We start from the raw sequence: 17,016 nt of genomic DNA, 5'->3' as shown, positions 1-17,016 counted from the left end.
GCATCGATCGTTCAATATATTTCTAAAAGGTGCTTCAATATCTTGGTAATAGTATCCAAGATTTTTTTAATGGGGAGAGCTAATCGTTAAACTCATAAAGCACATTTTTTTCCATGTATGTACACAAGAAAATTAATTGTAAATTATATGAAAAAAAATATTTTAAGGCTTCACAAACAACTGTTTGAAACAAATTATCCTTACTGAATACCCTTATGTCAAAAATACAAGTGCAAAAATAAATTTATAAAATTTGTAACCCATAACAGACTATTTACATGTGTTATTCAACACACCATTTTTTTATGCAGGTGGTGCTGTTTCAGATTACTGCATACAGCGAATGGTTGCAAATAAAACCGTCCAACAGAAAGCAAAAAGCAGCAAATGTTGCTACTACTAAATCATAAAATCTCCCAATTAACGACAAGTTATCATCTCATTCATATGCATCTTTTGTCACTGAAAATTTCTTCAATTTTTCTTTAGCCCTGTCCCTAATATTGCGGTCCAAGAAAAAATTAATTGATTTTACAATAAGTTTTTTCTATTGGTTTCTTATCAGTATTTGCACCCGTAAATCCAGATAAAATCTGTAATGGTCAATAATGGATTTTCCATATCGTTTATTGTAACTAGGATATGATTGAACAAAATAAATTGACAAATTGAGGTCCTACCATCCAAATTGGCAATACCAAATCGAATGGACTAAAGTATTCTATGTGTAAATTGAAGAAAAAGTTATTAATTTTTATTAGAATTTTGTGAAAAATACTTTAGTCCCCCCGTTTTGGGGTTGCCATCCAGATGGTAGATGATAATGTGTGATTAGTTTTGTTCAATCATATCCTGATTACAATGAAAATCTATTTCTCACCATTACAGTTTTTATCTGTATTTATGGGTGCAAATACCGATAAGAAACCAATAGAAAAATCCTATTATAAAATCGATGATTTTTTTTTGGTTTTTATTCAACCGCTGTACTAGGGATTAAAGCTCTGTACAAAATACATTGTTTTTGTAGATTGCAAGACAGAAACCATCAAAGCTTGCACAACCTAATCTCACACCTCCAAATATCTAGTAACTTAAGGTTTTTTAAGAAATTTTGGATAATTTTGGGCTTATTCGTACTATTACCAAAAATCACAAACAAAGTAGCTTTAAACGTAAGGTGACAAATATAGAATCACTTTCTGATATATCCAAACTGACGCAACCTAACCTTAATCTTCCCAAAAATGTAATAACGTAAGTTTCTTGACCGTATTACGTAAATTTATATAACCCGTGGCCCCTAGTAAAAAAGATTTTCGGCAGACTAGCCTTAGTATAAAGCCAACAATACACAAATTGCTTTCTGAATCATCAAAGCTCGCACAACCTTACTTCAAACTCCCGAAAATCCAGTAACTTAAGCTTTTTTACGAAATTCTATAAACGTCTGCACTTATTGGTACGATAACTTAAGATCTTTAACAAAATAGCTTATAACATATGCTAACATAGGATCACTTTCTGATACACAAAAGCTTTAATAACCTTATCTCAAATCCCAAAAATTAGACAACCTAAGTTTTTTCACGCAATTTTGTGAACTTATGCAACTCATGGCAACCACAACTAAAGATATTTAACAGACTAGCTTTAAAATACAAGCCAACTGTCTCATCATTATTTTCTTAACCACTAAAGCCCTAATCAACTAAGTTTTAACCCTTATGCACTCCATAGCACTTATAACCATAGATCTTGGAGACAATGGCCTCAAAACCAAAGCCTACTTCAGCTATGTTATCTATCTTTTGAACAGAATGCTTGAATTTTTTTTCAGTAAAAAATTACTTATGTACTTTTATTGTCTCTAGAAAAAGTGTGTAAGCGACAATAAGATGTCAAAGGTCAATATGCATTTTGTTGTTCACAAATTTATTCCATTTATCTTTCAACAATTCAATGCATTTTTTACATTATATTTAAATTATATGCTTTGTCATCCAAGAATGTTTAATAAATAAATACATTTTTTGATTACTATATAGATTACTTAGTCTAAACGTAAAAGTAATATTTCTAAGTACAAAAGACGTGATATACTTTTATTTATTGATATAATGCGTAATCAAATAAAAGACGATCAATATTAAAAATGTATGTACATAATTTTTATCAATATAATGCTGCTTTGCTAAAACTTTTTTTTTCGGAACCACGTGTTTTCTTCTTTTTGAATGATTGATAAAGAGATTTTTTTTTATGCACAGTAGCTGTATCTCTTTTAAGGTTCCAACTTAAGTGTGCTAACATGTTCTCATCCCAAACTCCTGGGTACCTATTCTTAAAACTTATAAGATTCTGATGGAATCGTTCTCCCTGTTCTTCGCTAAAGGCTTCTTAGTTTTCAGAAAAATATTCGAGAAAATAGTGCAAAAAGTAGAAATTTAAGTTCATGATTATGAAACCTCAAGGTAGCCCAAATGTTTGTATGTATTCAGAGTTTCTTTTTTTACTTTGACGTTATTTGAGTTCAGATCGATATAAATGGACACAACATCAATATCCATCATTTTTTCAATGTGAATTTATTCATTTATTCTCCTGTTTTCGATGTACAAACTATTGATGTTAATGTAGTGTCTGTTTACAGGGAACTCCTCTGTAACGCTCTGGTGAGCTACACAATACATAAGTTTACAGAATTCCGTAAAAAAAGCTCACGGATTTTGATATTCAAAATTTGAAGTTAGGTTATTTAATCTTTAGTAGTTTAAACAGTGACCCTTAGGTTATTTGCTAATGTTTAAAGCCACTTTGTTAAAGATCTTGAGTTATAGTTTAACATTAAGTCCAATATTTTGTGACCTTGACATGCTTTAACTTGAAAATTCATGCTTAAAGAAATTGTGTTTTGATATTCCACTGTATGTACGCTATGTGGAAGATATCCTTATATGTCAATCTACTAAATATAGTAACTATACTAAAAACAATTACAATAGCTAGTGTCCTGAATTATTATTCACTGTTAAGACAAATAATAACAGCAGCATTATTTTCTTGGTTTGGAACTTGTCATCCCCAGCAGAAATTTTTTTTGTGATTAAGTAACGAAAAAAAAATAATAACTAATAATAATATTTAATAAAGTCCAAATTTGAGACTATAATAAAGTTTAATAATTTTTATCATTAGTTATTATTTTTTATCATTTTTTATTATTTTTTTTTTTTTCGTCATGAATGTCATTATAAAAACATCAAAAAAGTAGCAACTAGAAACAACTTTTATGATTTATCATCACTATTTGATACTAGATTTTTAAGATTTAAAAAAAATGATAGCTACTAATTATTGTTAATAATAGATTATATTTATTGTTTTAAATTTTGTATCAGAAAAAAAAATGAAAAATAATAAAAAATAACAATTTTTATGGGCATGGTTGTACCGTTCGATCTCGAGAACAAAAAAAAAAAAACTAACAATAAGTATTTAAAAGTTTTAATAACAACTTGTGACAGACACTTGTGAATAATAAGTCTTATTACTTGTCTCGACATTAAAAACTGTTATTATTTTTTTATATTTCCTACTAATTTTTAAAAGTCATTATTACCAACTTATCAAACAAAATTATTTCTGCTTGGGATTCAACAAAATAATTCAGTACTAAGTAATTGGTACCAAAATCTCACACACTATGGTCGGTACTTGAATTTGTTCTACTACTCTCCAATACAACATAATACATGTATAGTTTAGACACTAGTAAACTTTCCTATTAAGGAGGCTTGGGCGTTTGGTGTTGTATCTATTGAGGGGCCCCTGTGGGGTACAAATGATTCTTTGTAATATTTTTTTTATAATCATTTTTAATATACACATGTGTGAACAAAACAGCAATAATACGCGGAAAAGTCATTGGGAAAATCGATATTAAAAAATTTATTAGTTTTCCCGAGGTACCTTGTGTAAAGATGACGGCCCTGCCACGATAAAGCTGACAACACTGTACTCTCTTGCTCTCATCTGCTATTATATACCTATACTTGTGTTAGACTTAAATTTTCATGCTTGTATGTTTATGAATGTACAGCGCATGCGCACTCACAGTACCTGAACAAAACAATTCTCATGTTCGATGTTTTCCTCGCTTTTTTCTCAAAATTTAACGTGTTGATCCTATTTTTTTTTTTAAATAACAGATTCTTTATACTTTCAAGTACATGTACCAATTTAATGTGTGGGCCCACAGCTTTTTATTGCAGTACGGTAGTCTATTGAATTTCGGGTTCCGTAAGGTTGCGTGTTAAAATGACGAATTTTTACAATCGATTTTCTCGAAAATAAATGTGTTGGCCTACCTATTTTGTTTTCCTAAAAAAATCTAGCAAACTTTATCTATATAATTTCTGAATTTCAGACCTAGCCAGCATTTAATTCAAAATCGCCCAAGCCTCCTTAAATTAGGAGACATTTAGTTTCATGATGATAATTTAAAATTGCTTAATGAATTCTCACTAGCTAACAACTATCCTTATGAAACATGAATACAGTTAACAGTCGCAATAGAAATGATCATAATTATAAACTTATTTTCTCATAACCGTACACTCCCCACTTGCACAGTCATATTAAATATTATTGTAAAAAGCTCTACATTGATTTTGTATACAGTTAAAATAATACGTTGAATTTACTCTTTCCTTTTGAAAAGGACTGAGCCACTTTAAAAACAAAACCTTGTTTACCACATACCATGTGAAAATTGCAACTGTTATTATGTTGGTCATACATCGAGAACTCTAAAATCAAGAATAACAGAACACAAAAAAGACATAATAAACAAACAGGATGGATCTGTCTTGTCCCAAAATAAAATAAAATTTGCATATAACTTTAATTCTGATAAGATAAAAATTTTAGACGTACATATTTATAATGTGGCGGCCTTCTTTCATTCCTAGTAGTAGGAACACATGTACTGTTTATACGCTTCTCACTAGGAACTGCTTGCGATTCTAATCTGATTGTATTGCACACGTGTACTTATGTCATTTATATTTGTGCAGAGTGTAAAATCAGCTAAACATGAAACTCTGATAATATTACGATTGTACGACCCTTTCGTAAGAATCAGAGGTGTGTTATACACTTAACTTAACTTGCGATTATTGTATATTATCAAAATTTGTATTGTAAAAAATATTTTTGAAGTTATACTTCTACAGGCACGTTTTGCCCTATAAATTTAACGATTTCAGATTGGTGACCTTGAGAAAAAGTGTCACGGAAGTGGATTTTGCTTGATTCTCCCCCATCATCCCGCCTCTCTTGACGTACTTCCAGTCCTCTTACACCACCCACTATCCAACATTATCGCACCACACCACCCAACATCATTCCACCGCATCACACATTTTTAATTTTACTTATTTTCTTCTTTTAACCAATTTCTTGAAAAAAATAAAAGAACAAAAAAAACAGTTCCCAAAGAAATTTGAACCCCCGTGCTTTTGCACATTTAGTTTAGGTGCCAGGTAGGGTCCCGTGGCCTTTTCAATTAGAACGGACCCACCAAAGTTCTTTTAATGTATTTTTGCCTGCTGAACACGATTATCGATGAAGGGTCGCGATCTGGATGGACAATTTTTTTTTATCAACAAATTTTATAAACAAATAAAAATTATACATTTTTTTGGAAAAAAAAAAAACATTGATCACCTTCGATATTACGACCCACCATCAATAATCATGTTCAGCAGGCAAAAATACATAAAAAACAATCTATGTATGGCTGTCCAGATAACAAACATTTAATGCCAGAACATATTGTATTGCACCGAGGCCGTACGGTCACATTAAAAAGGCACAGACCGTCAAGCTCGCTGGATAAGAACAACCAAATAAAATCAATTGGTCTTTACGTATTCATCAAAGACTATGTTTGGCTCACAATTTGAGAGGTGTTGAGTTGAAAAATATTAATCGGGCTTTAAGTAGCAAGCTATTGAAAATAGCAAAAAACGCATTTTTTGAAAGTTGTCGAATTTTTTACGGGAAAAGTATTGGGTTTAGGCATATGGTGTATAAAAAACTTTTTTGTTCAAAATGAGCTAAAGAATAGGAAAAAATTTTTTTTTTCAAAAAAAAGAATAATTTTTACTTGTTTATAAAATTTGTTGATAAAAAAAAATTGTCCATCTGGATCGCGACCCACCATCAATAATAATGTTTTTTTTGCTTTTATTATATTTTTTTACTAAAAAGTTTTTAATTCTCCAGTTTGTATAGGGGCTTATGGTAGTATATATATATTGCTATGTAGTCAGTTTCTTGTTGTTAACAAATTAGCATAAACCAGTAATCAAAAGTTTTATTTTTAGAAAAAATTACATTTTTGCAATTTGTTAATAAAATTTGTTAAAAAAAAAACATTTATCACCTTCGATATTACGACCCATCATCAATAATCATGTTCAGCAGGCAAAAATATATAAAAAACAATCTATGTATGGCTGTCCAGATAACAAACATTTAATGCCAGAATCTATTGTATTGCGCCGAGGCCGTACGGTCACATTAAAAAGGCACAGACCGTCAAGCTCGCTGGATAAGAACAACCAAATAAAATCAATTGGTCTTTACGTATTCATCAAATACTATGTTTGGCTCACAATTTGAGAGGTGTTGAGTTGAAAAATATTAATCGGGCTTTAAGTAGCAAGCTATTGAAAATAGCAAAAAACGCATTTTTTAAAAGTTGTCGAATTTTTTACGGGAAAAGTATTGAGTTTAGGCATATAGTGTGTTGAAACTTTTTTGTTTAAAATGAGCTAAAGAATAGGAAAAAATCTTTTTTTTCCAAAAAAATGAATAATTTTTATTTGTTTATAAAATTTGTTGATAAAAAAAAATTGTCCATCCGGATCGCGACCCACCATCGATAATCGTGTTCAGCAGGCAAAAATACATTAAAAAAACTTTGGTGGGTCCGTTCTAATTGAAAAGGCCACGTGACCCTACCTGGCGCGCCAGCCCTTTACTCACTCTGCTATGAGCGGGCCCGACATTCGAAAACCGATTACTTTATTTTATCTTACAGTTCGTAACTTATTTTCCACATAAATTATTTGCAATGTAAATTGTTTTCAATGTAAATTGTTATTCATCGTGAATTTATTCATTGGATTTCATTTTACATCAAATAAATAAGTTATTTAATGGAACATATCCTTAAGTACATGTTTTTTCCAAAAATTTGGAACATTTATTCATTTATCATTAAATTGTTACTTTTAAAATAAATAAATCATCTTTACACAATTTTTTCATTTTTTTAGAATTCTCATAACTGAATTAAAAAAATGTCCGTACTGTACAAATACAACAATTGATTTTTATTGCATTTTCTTGTTTCACAATTCTTCCTTTGTGATTGAGAACAAATTTCAGAGAGGTGGAAGGAGCGCAAATATATGCTGTGACGCTGGAAATTATTTTTCTCATACGGATGTACTTACACAGACGCTTTAAGGCATACTTGATCTTCTCTTTTTAAACTCATTTAAAAACCAACTTGCGGATCTATTTAAAAATTCAATCGGTTTATCTCAAAGTTATCTTTCATACCAAAAAATTGGGAGACTTCTACAGATCATATTAATGCAGTTTTAAGTTATTTTTTCATAAGATTACATGGTCAATTGCAATTTTTGGAAAGTAAACGTATAAAAAAGGGTACTGTGGGAGTATCTGCAATTTTTTATGCTATTTTGAATACACGTTTAATTTGAATAATACGTGTCCGTAAGACCTATGTGTGATTAACGTCTTGAAGGGACATTTACGGCATGTATATTACTACACTATTGAAGAAAGTGGTACTGCAGGATGGTTTTCCCAAACTGTTTAGGTAAAATTATATTTTGGGTATTCTATATGAACTAGAAATAAGTTTGTGAGCGTATGTGATAGATATAAGCGTGATATTAGAGACGTAATCAGTGTAGGAAGGAGAAAGTTGTTTTGAAATCATCAGAAGATTCGATGAAAGCGCACAGTCTTGTACTGGACAGCCTATATACTCTTCATATTGTATTGTGCCATAATATATTCTTTATAATTGTCAATTTATTAAATATTAAAACATCAATTGAAACCGTACCCAATCAACATAGGTATACTCATTTCTACGATAATTGCACCACTTTCGTATACAATATTGTTTTATAGAAGGTATTTTAATACTCATAATTATATTGTTTGCCAAATAAGTTCACAGAAGTATAAGGTCATACTTGCGTACACAAGCGCCCTCTGTTTTTTTTTTTTTTGGTTTATTTTTTGTTGTTGTTTTTTTTTATTTTGTATTCATAGCCCGTTTCTGATGGTTCCGTCTAATGATTCCTGTTCTTGTGTTGAAAATATTCGTTGAGCCGACAACAGTGAAAAGAATTCGCTTGATCCCAATGTGTTACACGTTTATACATCGTGGTTTAAGTAAACGCGTTTCTGAAGTCATTGTTTCAAATCAGTGATACCTTGGCATTGAATGTAAGGATTTTTGTTGTTGTTTAACGAAAATATGAAGCTGTTAAAAGCTTTTAGTCAATGCTAATTTGTCTCTGGTAGTCTTGCCATCCTTATATTGCAACCCTGCGGAGACGTCTCACTTCTAATCGCTAGTATTATTTCACGACCAGAATGCTTTTTAACGTCACGTATAGGCTCTGTATTTTTGGTAACTTCCTAGCTTATTGCATTTGCCTAAGATTTTGGTTGAAATACTTGTAGAACTTAGGAGTGTTGTTAAGAGCTACGTAAAGGGTCCTGGGCTACAAGTATGCAAACGTATTTGTACTATTTATCAAGTTGTGTTTGGTTAAAAAGGCCTTGTTTCTAAGCGCCAAATGATAATCAGCTGATAATCACCTTACATTTTGGCGTGATGTTCACCTGATATTGACCCGATTTTCTCATAATTATCACGTGATTATCGTCTGATGTGTAGTTAATGATAATCAGCTGATAACAGGTAAAAATCAGCCAAATATAGTGTAAATATCATTTGACTCAGGTGAGCTTTGCTTGAAGCTTACTAAACAGAGTTTACCTGACATTTAGCTGATTTTTACCTAATAATCAGCTGATTATCATCAATCGCATATTAGGTGATAATCCAGCTAAAAATCAGGTAATGATTATGGGAAAATTAGGTGAATATTAACTGAATATTATGCCAAAATATGAGGCGATTATAAGCTGATTATTATGTGATGCTTTGTAGCCGGGATTGCCTTATATAACGAAAACGTATGTTTATTAAGTAGTGGATAGGCTATGTGACACATAAGATACGGTCTGTTTAGAAATATAGTGACTTGGAATTTCTAGCACTTGTGAACGGATACTTTTTTTGTTAATGGAAAAGTCTATTCTGGATGCATTCTGGCTGCTCTTAGGCTTCTTGTTGAAATATCTGTGAGTCAATAATTTCTAGATGGATACTACTCTTCAGTGCAAAAAGTATCGCGTCTACCAGTACTTCAGCATTTACATGGAACTGTTGTGTAATTATGCAAGCAAGTCTAGTCTGCACTGCATGTCCATATACCTGACAATTGATTTGATTTGCCTAACTTTTACTGTCATTAGCAAGGTGAAGTTATTTTTTTTTTTTCATGATCACCTAATGTGGTTCTAATTACCTAAGTCTATTCAGTTAGTAAATTAGTTGATTCAGCTGTGTTATTTTCTGCTAATTTAAGCATGCCTTCTAAACAATTGTAGTCATCCTCATCTAATGAGCCAAAGAGCCATCATTGCTCTTTACTCATAAAGGCATAACTGATGTAGGCTTGTGTGCACCGTTATGTTCTATCAGTATGAAGTCTTATGTGCAAAGCATGTCCATAACTTGATTCGTTTCCCGTAGTGCTAGGTGTATGCTCTTACGGACTTCCATTATTTGTTAAATTCATACGTGGTCAATAATAATGTTGTATTTTGCTAAAGTTTTCTATACAGTTAGCAAATTTTCTTCTTGCTCTCGCAGCAATGGTAGGTCTATAAGTCGTTTTATGCTCAATAATGTACTTGAAGGAGCTATCTGGCCTGCTTTCTCTATAAATAGGCCTGAATTGTTCTTAATTCGACTTACGGACCATTTATTTCATGCTGATAGTTCCATCTCAGCCCTAAAAAAAGAAAATACCGTGTAAAGTGATGTAGCTTTAAATGTTTGAATAAAAAATTGGATCGGTAGCTCTCTTAATATTTTATTTTTTATTTATTACATCTGAAGGCCGAAAAAGGAAAAAGGTTTGATTGACAAGGTTTTTTAGAGTCCCTTATAATTTTTAGGCAGATGCTCTTCCAAATGCTCATTTTATTTTTTCAACGTAGTTTAGTTTTACAATGTTGTCCTGTTTTGGCCTGCAAAAGATTTAAGGCTACTACGATTTGTGATTCCTCGAAAGTATCTAGAATTATACAAATTTAAGATTCTTAACATATTCTGTTACCTCTTTTGCTTATGTTCTCCAGGCTACTCTGGTGAGGTGTGGGCTTTTCTGCCAAACACTACTTCGAACGGTGTGAACTCAATACTTTCATGTTTTATGACATTGTATGCAAGTTTATATAAGCTACTGGTCGTAATCTTTCCGATTGTCACGAAGAACCTTAAGTTACTCCGTAACTGTATGATATATTTGTTCTGTACTACAGTTCGACTGGGGATGGTATGACATAAAGTAGTAGTAATACTTAGCTATATTGAACAATTTTGCAAATTCTTCTTTGAATAATATTCTTGCCGTTTCAATGGCATTGGATGATGTTGCTGCCTCTAGAATAATACATTTTGACAACAGATTCCTCACTATTAAAATCCATATATTTTCTCCTTCCGTAACTCCCACAAAGCCCTAAAAAATAATGAGAATTTTTTCAAATGCATAAGACAAAGTATCCATTATTACCATTGGTAGCCCAGTTTTCAATCTTACAAGTTTCTTCCTCTGACATATATCGCACTTCATTATGAATTATTTGTCTTCTGTATTTCACGTAATGTTGTAAAATACTATTAATTGAGTAATTTACATGCCACAGTACTGTATGTAACAGCCAACCGCCGTCAATGACAAAAGCTACGTCGGCTGTTGGTGCTGTTGTTGATTCGAAATTCATGCTGAACATGGACTTAATATTTTTTGTAGGCCCATTTTATCAAATAGGTATAATGAACACGGTGCTAACTCGTATCTGAGATGAAATTTCATGTTGGATTTCGTTTCAACTTTTAACGAAGTACGTTGGAAAAGTAGCGTTGGGTCTATTGTGGTGATCTCGTTGTTAAATTTTATTGACAACGTTACGGCTTTTATAGAAAGCACCTTACATCTACGTTCGAACTTAACGTTGCTGAAACTTTTACCTACTACTTTATTCATAGCCATTGTTCGTATTTCAAGTTCTTTGTGGCAATTAATGTTTTCATCCCCAGCGATTCCACTACTAATTGACATTATTTTATTTATCATTGGAAAAGGATATTGTATCCAAAAAAAGTTTTTCACTACGGCTAAGTCAGAGCTATCTTTGTTGATTTGCGAGTCACTGACATCGATGTGCTGATGCGATCCCTCGTAATGTACGTCTGTAAAGTTTTCAACCTCTACGCAAATATCAAGAAGGACGATTATTGAGGCAATCCACTTGCATATTGCGCCCTGAGTACAGCGTCTAGCGTGAGTTGAACCATCTATGGCACTAATAGCGCGCATTAAGTACTGGTATCTGGCGAGACTCCCGATCTAAACTTATTACTCCAACGTTCAGTGCAGTAGCCCTGCATCGTAAATTTTACATATTCGTCGATCGAGATCTAATTCTCTAAATCTAGCATCATCAGTAGTACTATATAAATTGTATCGTACTTGTGAAAACAATATTTTTAAGTGGAATTGGGCCTTAGCTGCTGAACGGACGCCACCATACCGCCACGCCAATGTCAGAATCTTAATTTTTTTGCTGTGAACATCTACAGTACTTTCACAGCATCAAATTTGATGTAACTTTAATGTATTGTGGAGTAACTTGAGACGAATAAAAGAGCTTTGAAAAATTTATGTACGTTAGCTAACAACTTTTCATAGCTGTTTTATGGAAGGACCTTTTTTTGGTTTTTGCTACAGTTTGCAAAAATTTTACATCCAATTAAGCTAAAATTTAATGTGAATGTTAAAGGCTGCAGTACCTACCTTGAGTCTAAATTAAAGCTCTGAATATTAGTTAGAACATGAGTTATCGAATTTCAAAAACACGGTTTTTGCGGTTTGAGCAAAACTCCTGGACCAACCAGAATTTAAAAAAAGTATTTTTTTTTGCATTGCGGTTTTTTTTCATGACACGTTTTTTTCTATCTGACGCGTGGTTTTCCCATCAATCGCAAAAAACCGGTTTTGACAGATTTTGACATTTTTTTTGACAGACGCACTGGAAGTTTAAAGTTGTACCAATTAAATATGTTATTACTAACACCTTCTCCTCTATCCTAAGTGACTGCCCAGGTCTACACCTGCAAGCTCTCGACATTAGTGGTGCTGTTGTGATATGATGTGATACCTGCTAGAAACGCCTCAATCATATAATAGGATGCCATGTGAGGTGAAAATATTTTCGTGGCACCGCCTGTCAGCTTTGCTTCCAAACTAAATAAAATGTTGTCTTCGTACTCAGGGAATCTTTCGATGACATGTCAGACTGTCCTACAAAACCTTGCTAGGCTATCCATGTTTTCATCAAATTTCGGAATTATTCCAATCAGCTACATTAGTAACATTTCTGTGGCGTAGAAATATTCATCGAATTGTCTGGTTTGCTGGCTTGCACAATCTCGTTGTTGTAAGGTTAGGTGATAGTTGAAAAAGGTTGGAGGTGGACATTCCATTCCTCGATACGTTTTTGAACGAGAGTCTAATGACTAAAACATTTTCCAGAACTTTGTTGATCTGTAGAACTTTGAGTACGTGTTGCTATGTAAAAGACTGGATTTTATTTCTTAATTCCTTTAGGTGTTCATATGAATTTATTCGTTACGTTATTTGCAACCCTTGTATTTAATGCGTAATTAAATAGAAAATCACGTTTTTCGAAATTCTCTGTGACTTCTCCACCATTAAGACTTTGAAGATGCCAATGGGAATCTAACATTTCGTTGAAGTAACAAAGTCTATTGCCTACAATATTTTGCAAACTTCTACTCACATTAAAGGACTCACACACATTTCATAGTGTATGGTGTCAACCAAAATTTATTGTAAAATGATCATCCAAAGTTTATAGGCTCATACTTTTCTAAACATATTTTTCTGCCTGTTTCTAGATTATTAGTATTTTTTCTCTTTTCTAATAATTTATTATTTAAATTGTCCTCATTTTTCAGAAAAAGTTTCGAAAGCTTATTCTTCAATGTTCTGTATTATGCAATAATCAATTTTTATGCACAAAAGCGAAGTACATTAAACGATCATTTTACAATTATATAAAGAAAGTGAATAATTTAATATGATTTCAAGTGCAAGCTGATGGCCAATAAAGTTTGCAAGGGGTAACCAGGGAAACTATGGGGAAGCAATTATAGGTAGTAATTTATTAATAAGATCAATATTTACTTATCTGTTGATAGTTGCGAGGCTTGCAACGGTAAATAGTATTATTATCATCCTCTAACTTGTGATTCTCATTATAAATATGATGCTAAACCCAAAACTACATCCAGGAGTTGACGTTTTGATCTATTAGAATGTGGGCGACTTACGTAAGAGGTCATCTAACTTATCCAAATTGACAGTTTCTGCTGCCACTAATGTTACATATAGAAGGTTTGAGGATTTTCCGGTAGATTGGGAGCGGATAAATTTGGTACAGTTGATAAAATGATTTAATTATTGTAACAAAAAGGTGGAGCTATAGCTTAAACTAATCAACCATAGATTAACGAGACCTTACGCAAACCGCTGAGTCACAACTTCCACCACGAACGGCTGTATTAATTGCACTCTTACGTGCATTATTATGTCATCAGTTGTACGCCCCTATGCCAACATACGTGCGCTGACTTAACTGGCTGAGCCAGCTGTTACATGGATTTCTCAGTTATTTAGTAAATAAAGGCGTGAATCGTGATTGAAGTTACTGTATTAGAATCTCTTATCTGTAAGAAAATGTGCACGTGTCTTTCTATCTTACAGACTCAATTCTCTCCTTGCAGAGAAAGTGCAACGCAACTGCCACAACAAGACGACTCTTCTCTGATCCACCTCGAACTTAACTTCTCGACTGTCGTCAACTTCACTCCCCTACCACGTGCATGGGGCCTCTCTTTGCAATTTATCTGTTACTATCAAGTTTTGGTGGCTCGATATCCGCATCGAGTATGTCAAGTATATTGTACGTGACAAAAATTAAAATTATAACTTTAACTGCTTAAATTTCAGTTAATGACCTTACTTATTTGTGATATGGAACGTCTACCATAAGTTTCATCATAATTTCTAGTTTTTTATTTTTTTTATTTTTCTTATATTCATACAATTATTTGTTTATCTTAAATAAAACATAAAATAATCTATAAATAAAAATATTTTATTAAGGAATAACGCAAGCCTATAATAACTAGCAGTAAAATACTCACACTTTATTGTAAAGGAAAAAATTATACAATGGGTGTAACGGGTAACTCTTAAGGTATACGCAAATAATCGAATGAATTAATTTACTATTAGCATGAGGATGTACGTTACCTAGTAAAATAATTCTAAACTCTACGAAAAACTTTGTAAAATAATGGTTTAAAATTTCGAAATATTACAGTGTAGTAAAACCATCAGATCATTACATTATTGTTTGTCATAAATACTTGTACAAAATAATGAGCTAAATCCTTGAAATGATTGAGTAATGGACGAGGAGGTGTAAGCTGCTTAGAAACAATAGCAGGTACATAAAAAATATGAAAATCAAGATTATCGACACTGAAATACAGGAGAGGGAATAGGAGGTATGGGAACCTACAAAAGCTATCTAGGTAATGTCATCATAAATGCTAACTAACTTATTATGAACACTAACTGAAAATATTACGTGGATTATAACTTTCTTTTTTATTTGTCTTTTTTTGTAATATCCTTGAATAATATCAAATCAAGCTTGCAGCGTAGTGATTACATACAAGAAGTTTTTCTTGTCTGGAGTTTATATGACTAGCAGATCAAACTAAATGTTTCCATGCCAATCACCAAGAATTAATTTTAATTAAACTATCAAAACTGCTCGTAATAATGTTGCGTGTACGTATGTGTGATTAGATCCAAATAGCACACACATGTTCGCTTTAAGTGCTGTTCATGTAGTTGTGTATACAGTTGGTTCAGTTTGAAATAGTATAACAGTTGTTGTATATGATATATTTTAAACATCTACATAACACATTTGCAAAAAAATTAATAGCAACAGGACATTGTAAATTGTTTTAACGAAAATTAAGTGGAGACATTTCTTGTACTTGAAGTACTGATATCATCTTTTTCACTTGATAAATAATATTTTACAATGTATTGTTTGAGATAAAATATAAATGGAATAAAATAATAATTTTCAGATGGCGATCAGATTCAATAAATGATGTAGAGAAAGATAGCAGTTCTATAAAAGTTGAATGTAATAATGGAACCATAATCACTTGTGAACAAGTAATATGCACATTGCCTCTGGGTGTACTTAAGAAGAGTGCATATAGTATATTCGAACCAATTTTAACGGCACAAAAATTACAATCCATAGAAAAATTAATGTTTGGTACGGTAAATAAAATAATATTAGAATACGATAGGCCTTTTTTAAATCCTAATGTTTCTGAAGTAATGCTATTGTGGGACGATGGATGTATATCCAGTGAAGAACAAAGCAATTTGAAGAAAAGTTGGTTTAGAAAGATCTATTCCTTTATTAAAATATCGGAAACAATATTATTAGGGTGGATATCAGGTAAAGCTGCAGTGCATATGGAAAGCTTAAGTGAAAATGAAGTATCTCAAGTTTGTACTAATATTTTACGTAGTTTTTTGAATGACCCTTTTGTACCCTTTCCACGCAGATGTATTTATACTAATTGGTATTCCGAGCCATATTCTTGTGGCTCATACACAGCAATGGCGGTTGGTGCTAGTCAAGCAGATATTCAAACTATTTCTGAACCTCTTACTGTGGATAATGACCCGTCTAAAGTAAAAGTAGCTTTTGCTGGCGAGCACACACACTTATCATTTTACAGTACAGTACATGGAGCATATCTTAGTGGACGAACTGCAGCTCAGATACTTCTTCAACCGAAAGATTGGGAAAAGAAAGATTTACTCAGTTGTGATGAAACAAACGACCTAAGCTCTTGGATAAATGGAATCCATCTTTCGTAGGACTTAAAAAGTAATCCGACAGCACATAAATTAAAATCATAAAGATATAAAGTAACTTGTAAATATACAAACACACACTTACACATATGCTGATATAAATTTTTCGTATTTATTAAAAAAAATTTTTGTTTTTTTCAACGGTAAATATGTCTTTTCATTTTAATACAACTTCTTTAAACTAGAGCTTTGTCAGGACTTAATAGTTTAAGGTTATGACTTCAATCACTAAATATTAAATAAGATTTTGTTAAACATTTTACTATTGAAATACATAACATTGTACAGTAAAAAATTTTATTTTTATTTTTTCATCATATGCTAGATTTTACCATTGTCGTCACCACTTATTCACGTAGGCTGTTGTTTTTAACGTTTTAAGCGTTAATATGCTGCATAATATAAATCGCTGCCTTGCTTGTATAACTTGAATGATGTGCTAGTAATAAATCATATTCTTAGCAAGTTCTTATAGGTCTTTCTACAGATCTCGCAAGAAGAGAGTTTTGCGTGAGCACGTGGGCGAAGG

At 32.1% G+C, this 17,016-nt stretch overlaps 1 protein-coding gene across 1 annotated transcript in view; it reads left to right on the top strand.

Annotated features, from left to right (window-relative positions):
* The window catches only part of LOC106645021 (peroxisomal N(1)-acetyl-spermine/spermidine oxidase), a 62,816-nt gene extending 46,149 nt beyond the window's left edge, over positions 1-16,667 (top strand). Inside the window, exon 3 of the mRNA XM_023391709.2 lies at positions 15,677-16,667. Coding sequence (XP_023247477.2) covers positions 15,677-16,490 — 814 coding nt within the window. The 3' untranslated portion in view covers positions 16,491-16,667. The remainder of the gene's footprint in view (positions 1-15,676) is intronic.
* Positions 16,668-17,016: the final 349 nt, after the last annotated feature.

This window comes from Copidosoma floridanum, unplaced genomic scaffold, assembly GCF_036245765.1.
Source record: "Copidosoma floridanum isolate Cflo_tuat_1 unplaced genomic scaffold, Cflo_Japanese_pri ptg000008l, whole genome shotgun sequence".
Classification (NCBI taxonomy): Eukaryota; Metazoa; Arthropoda; class Insecta; order Hymenoptera; family Encyrtidae; genus Copidosoma; species Copidosoma floridanum.
This window is presented reverse-complemented; position numbering and strand designations above follow the sequence as displayed.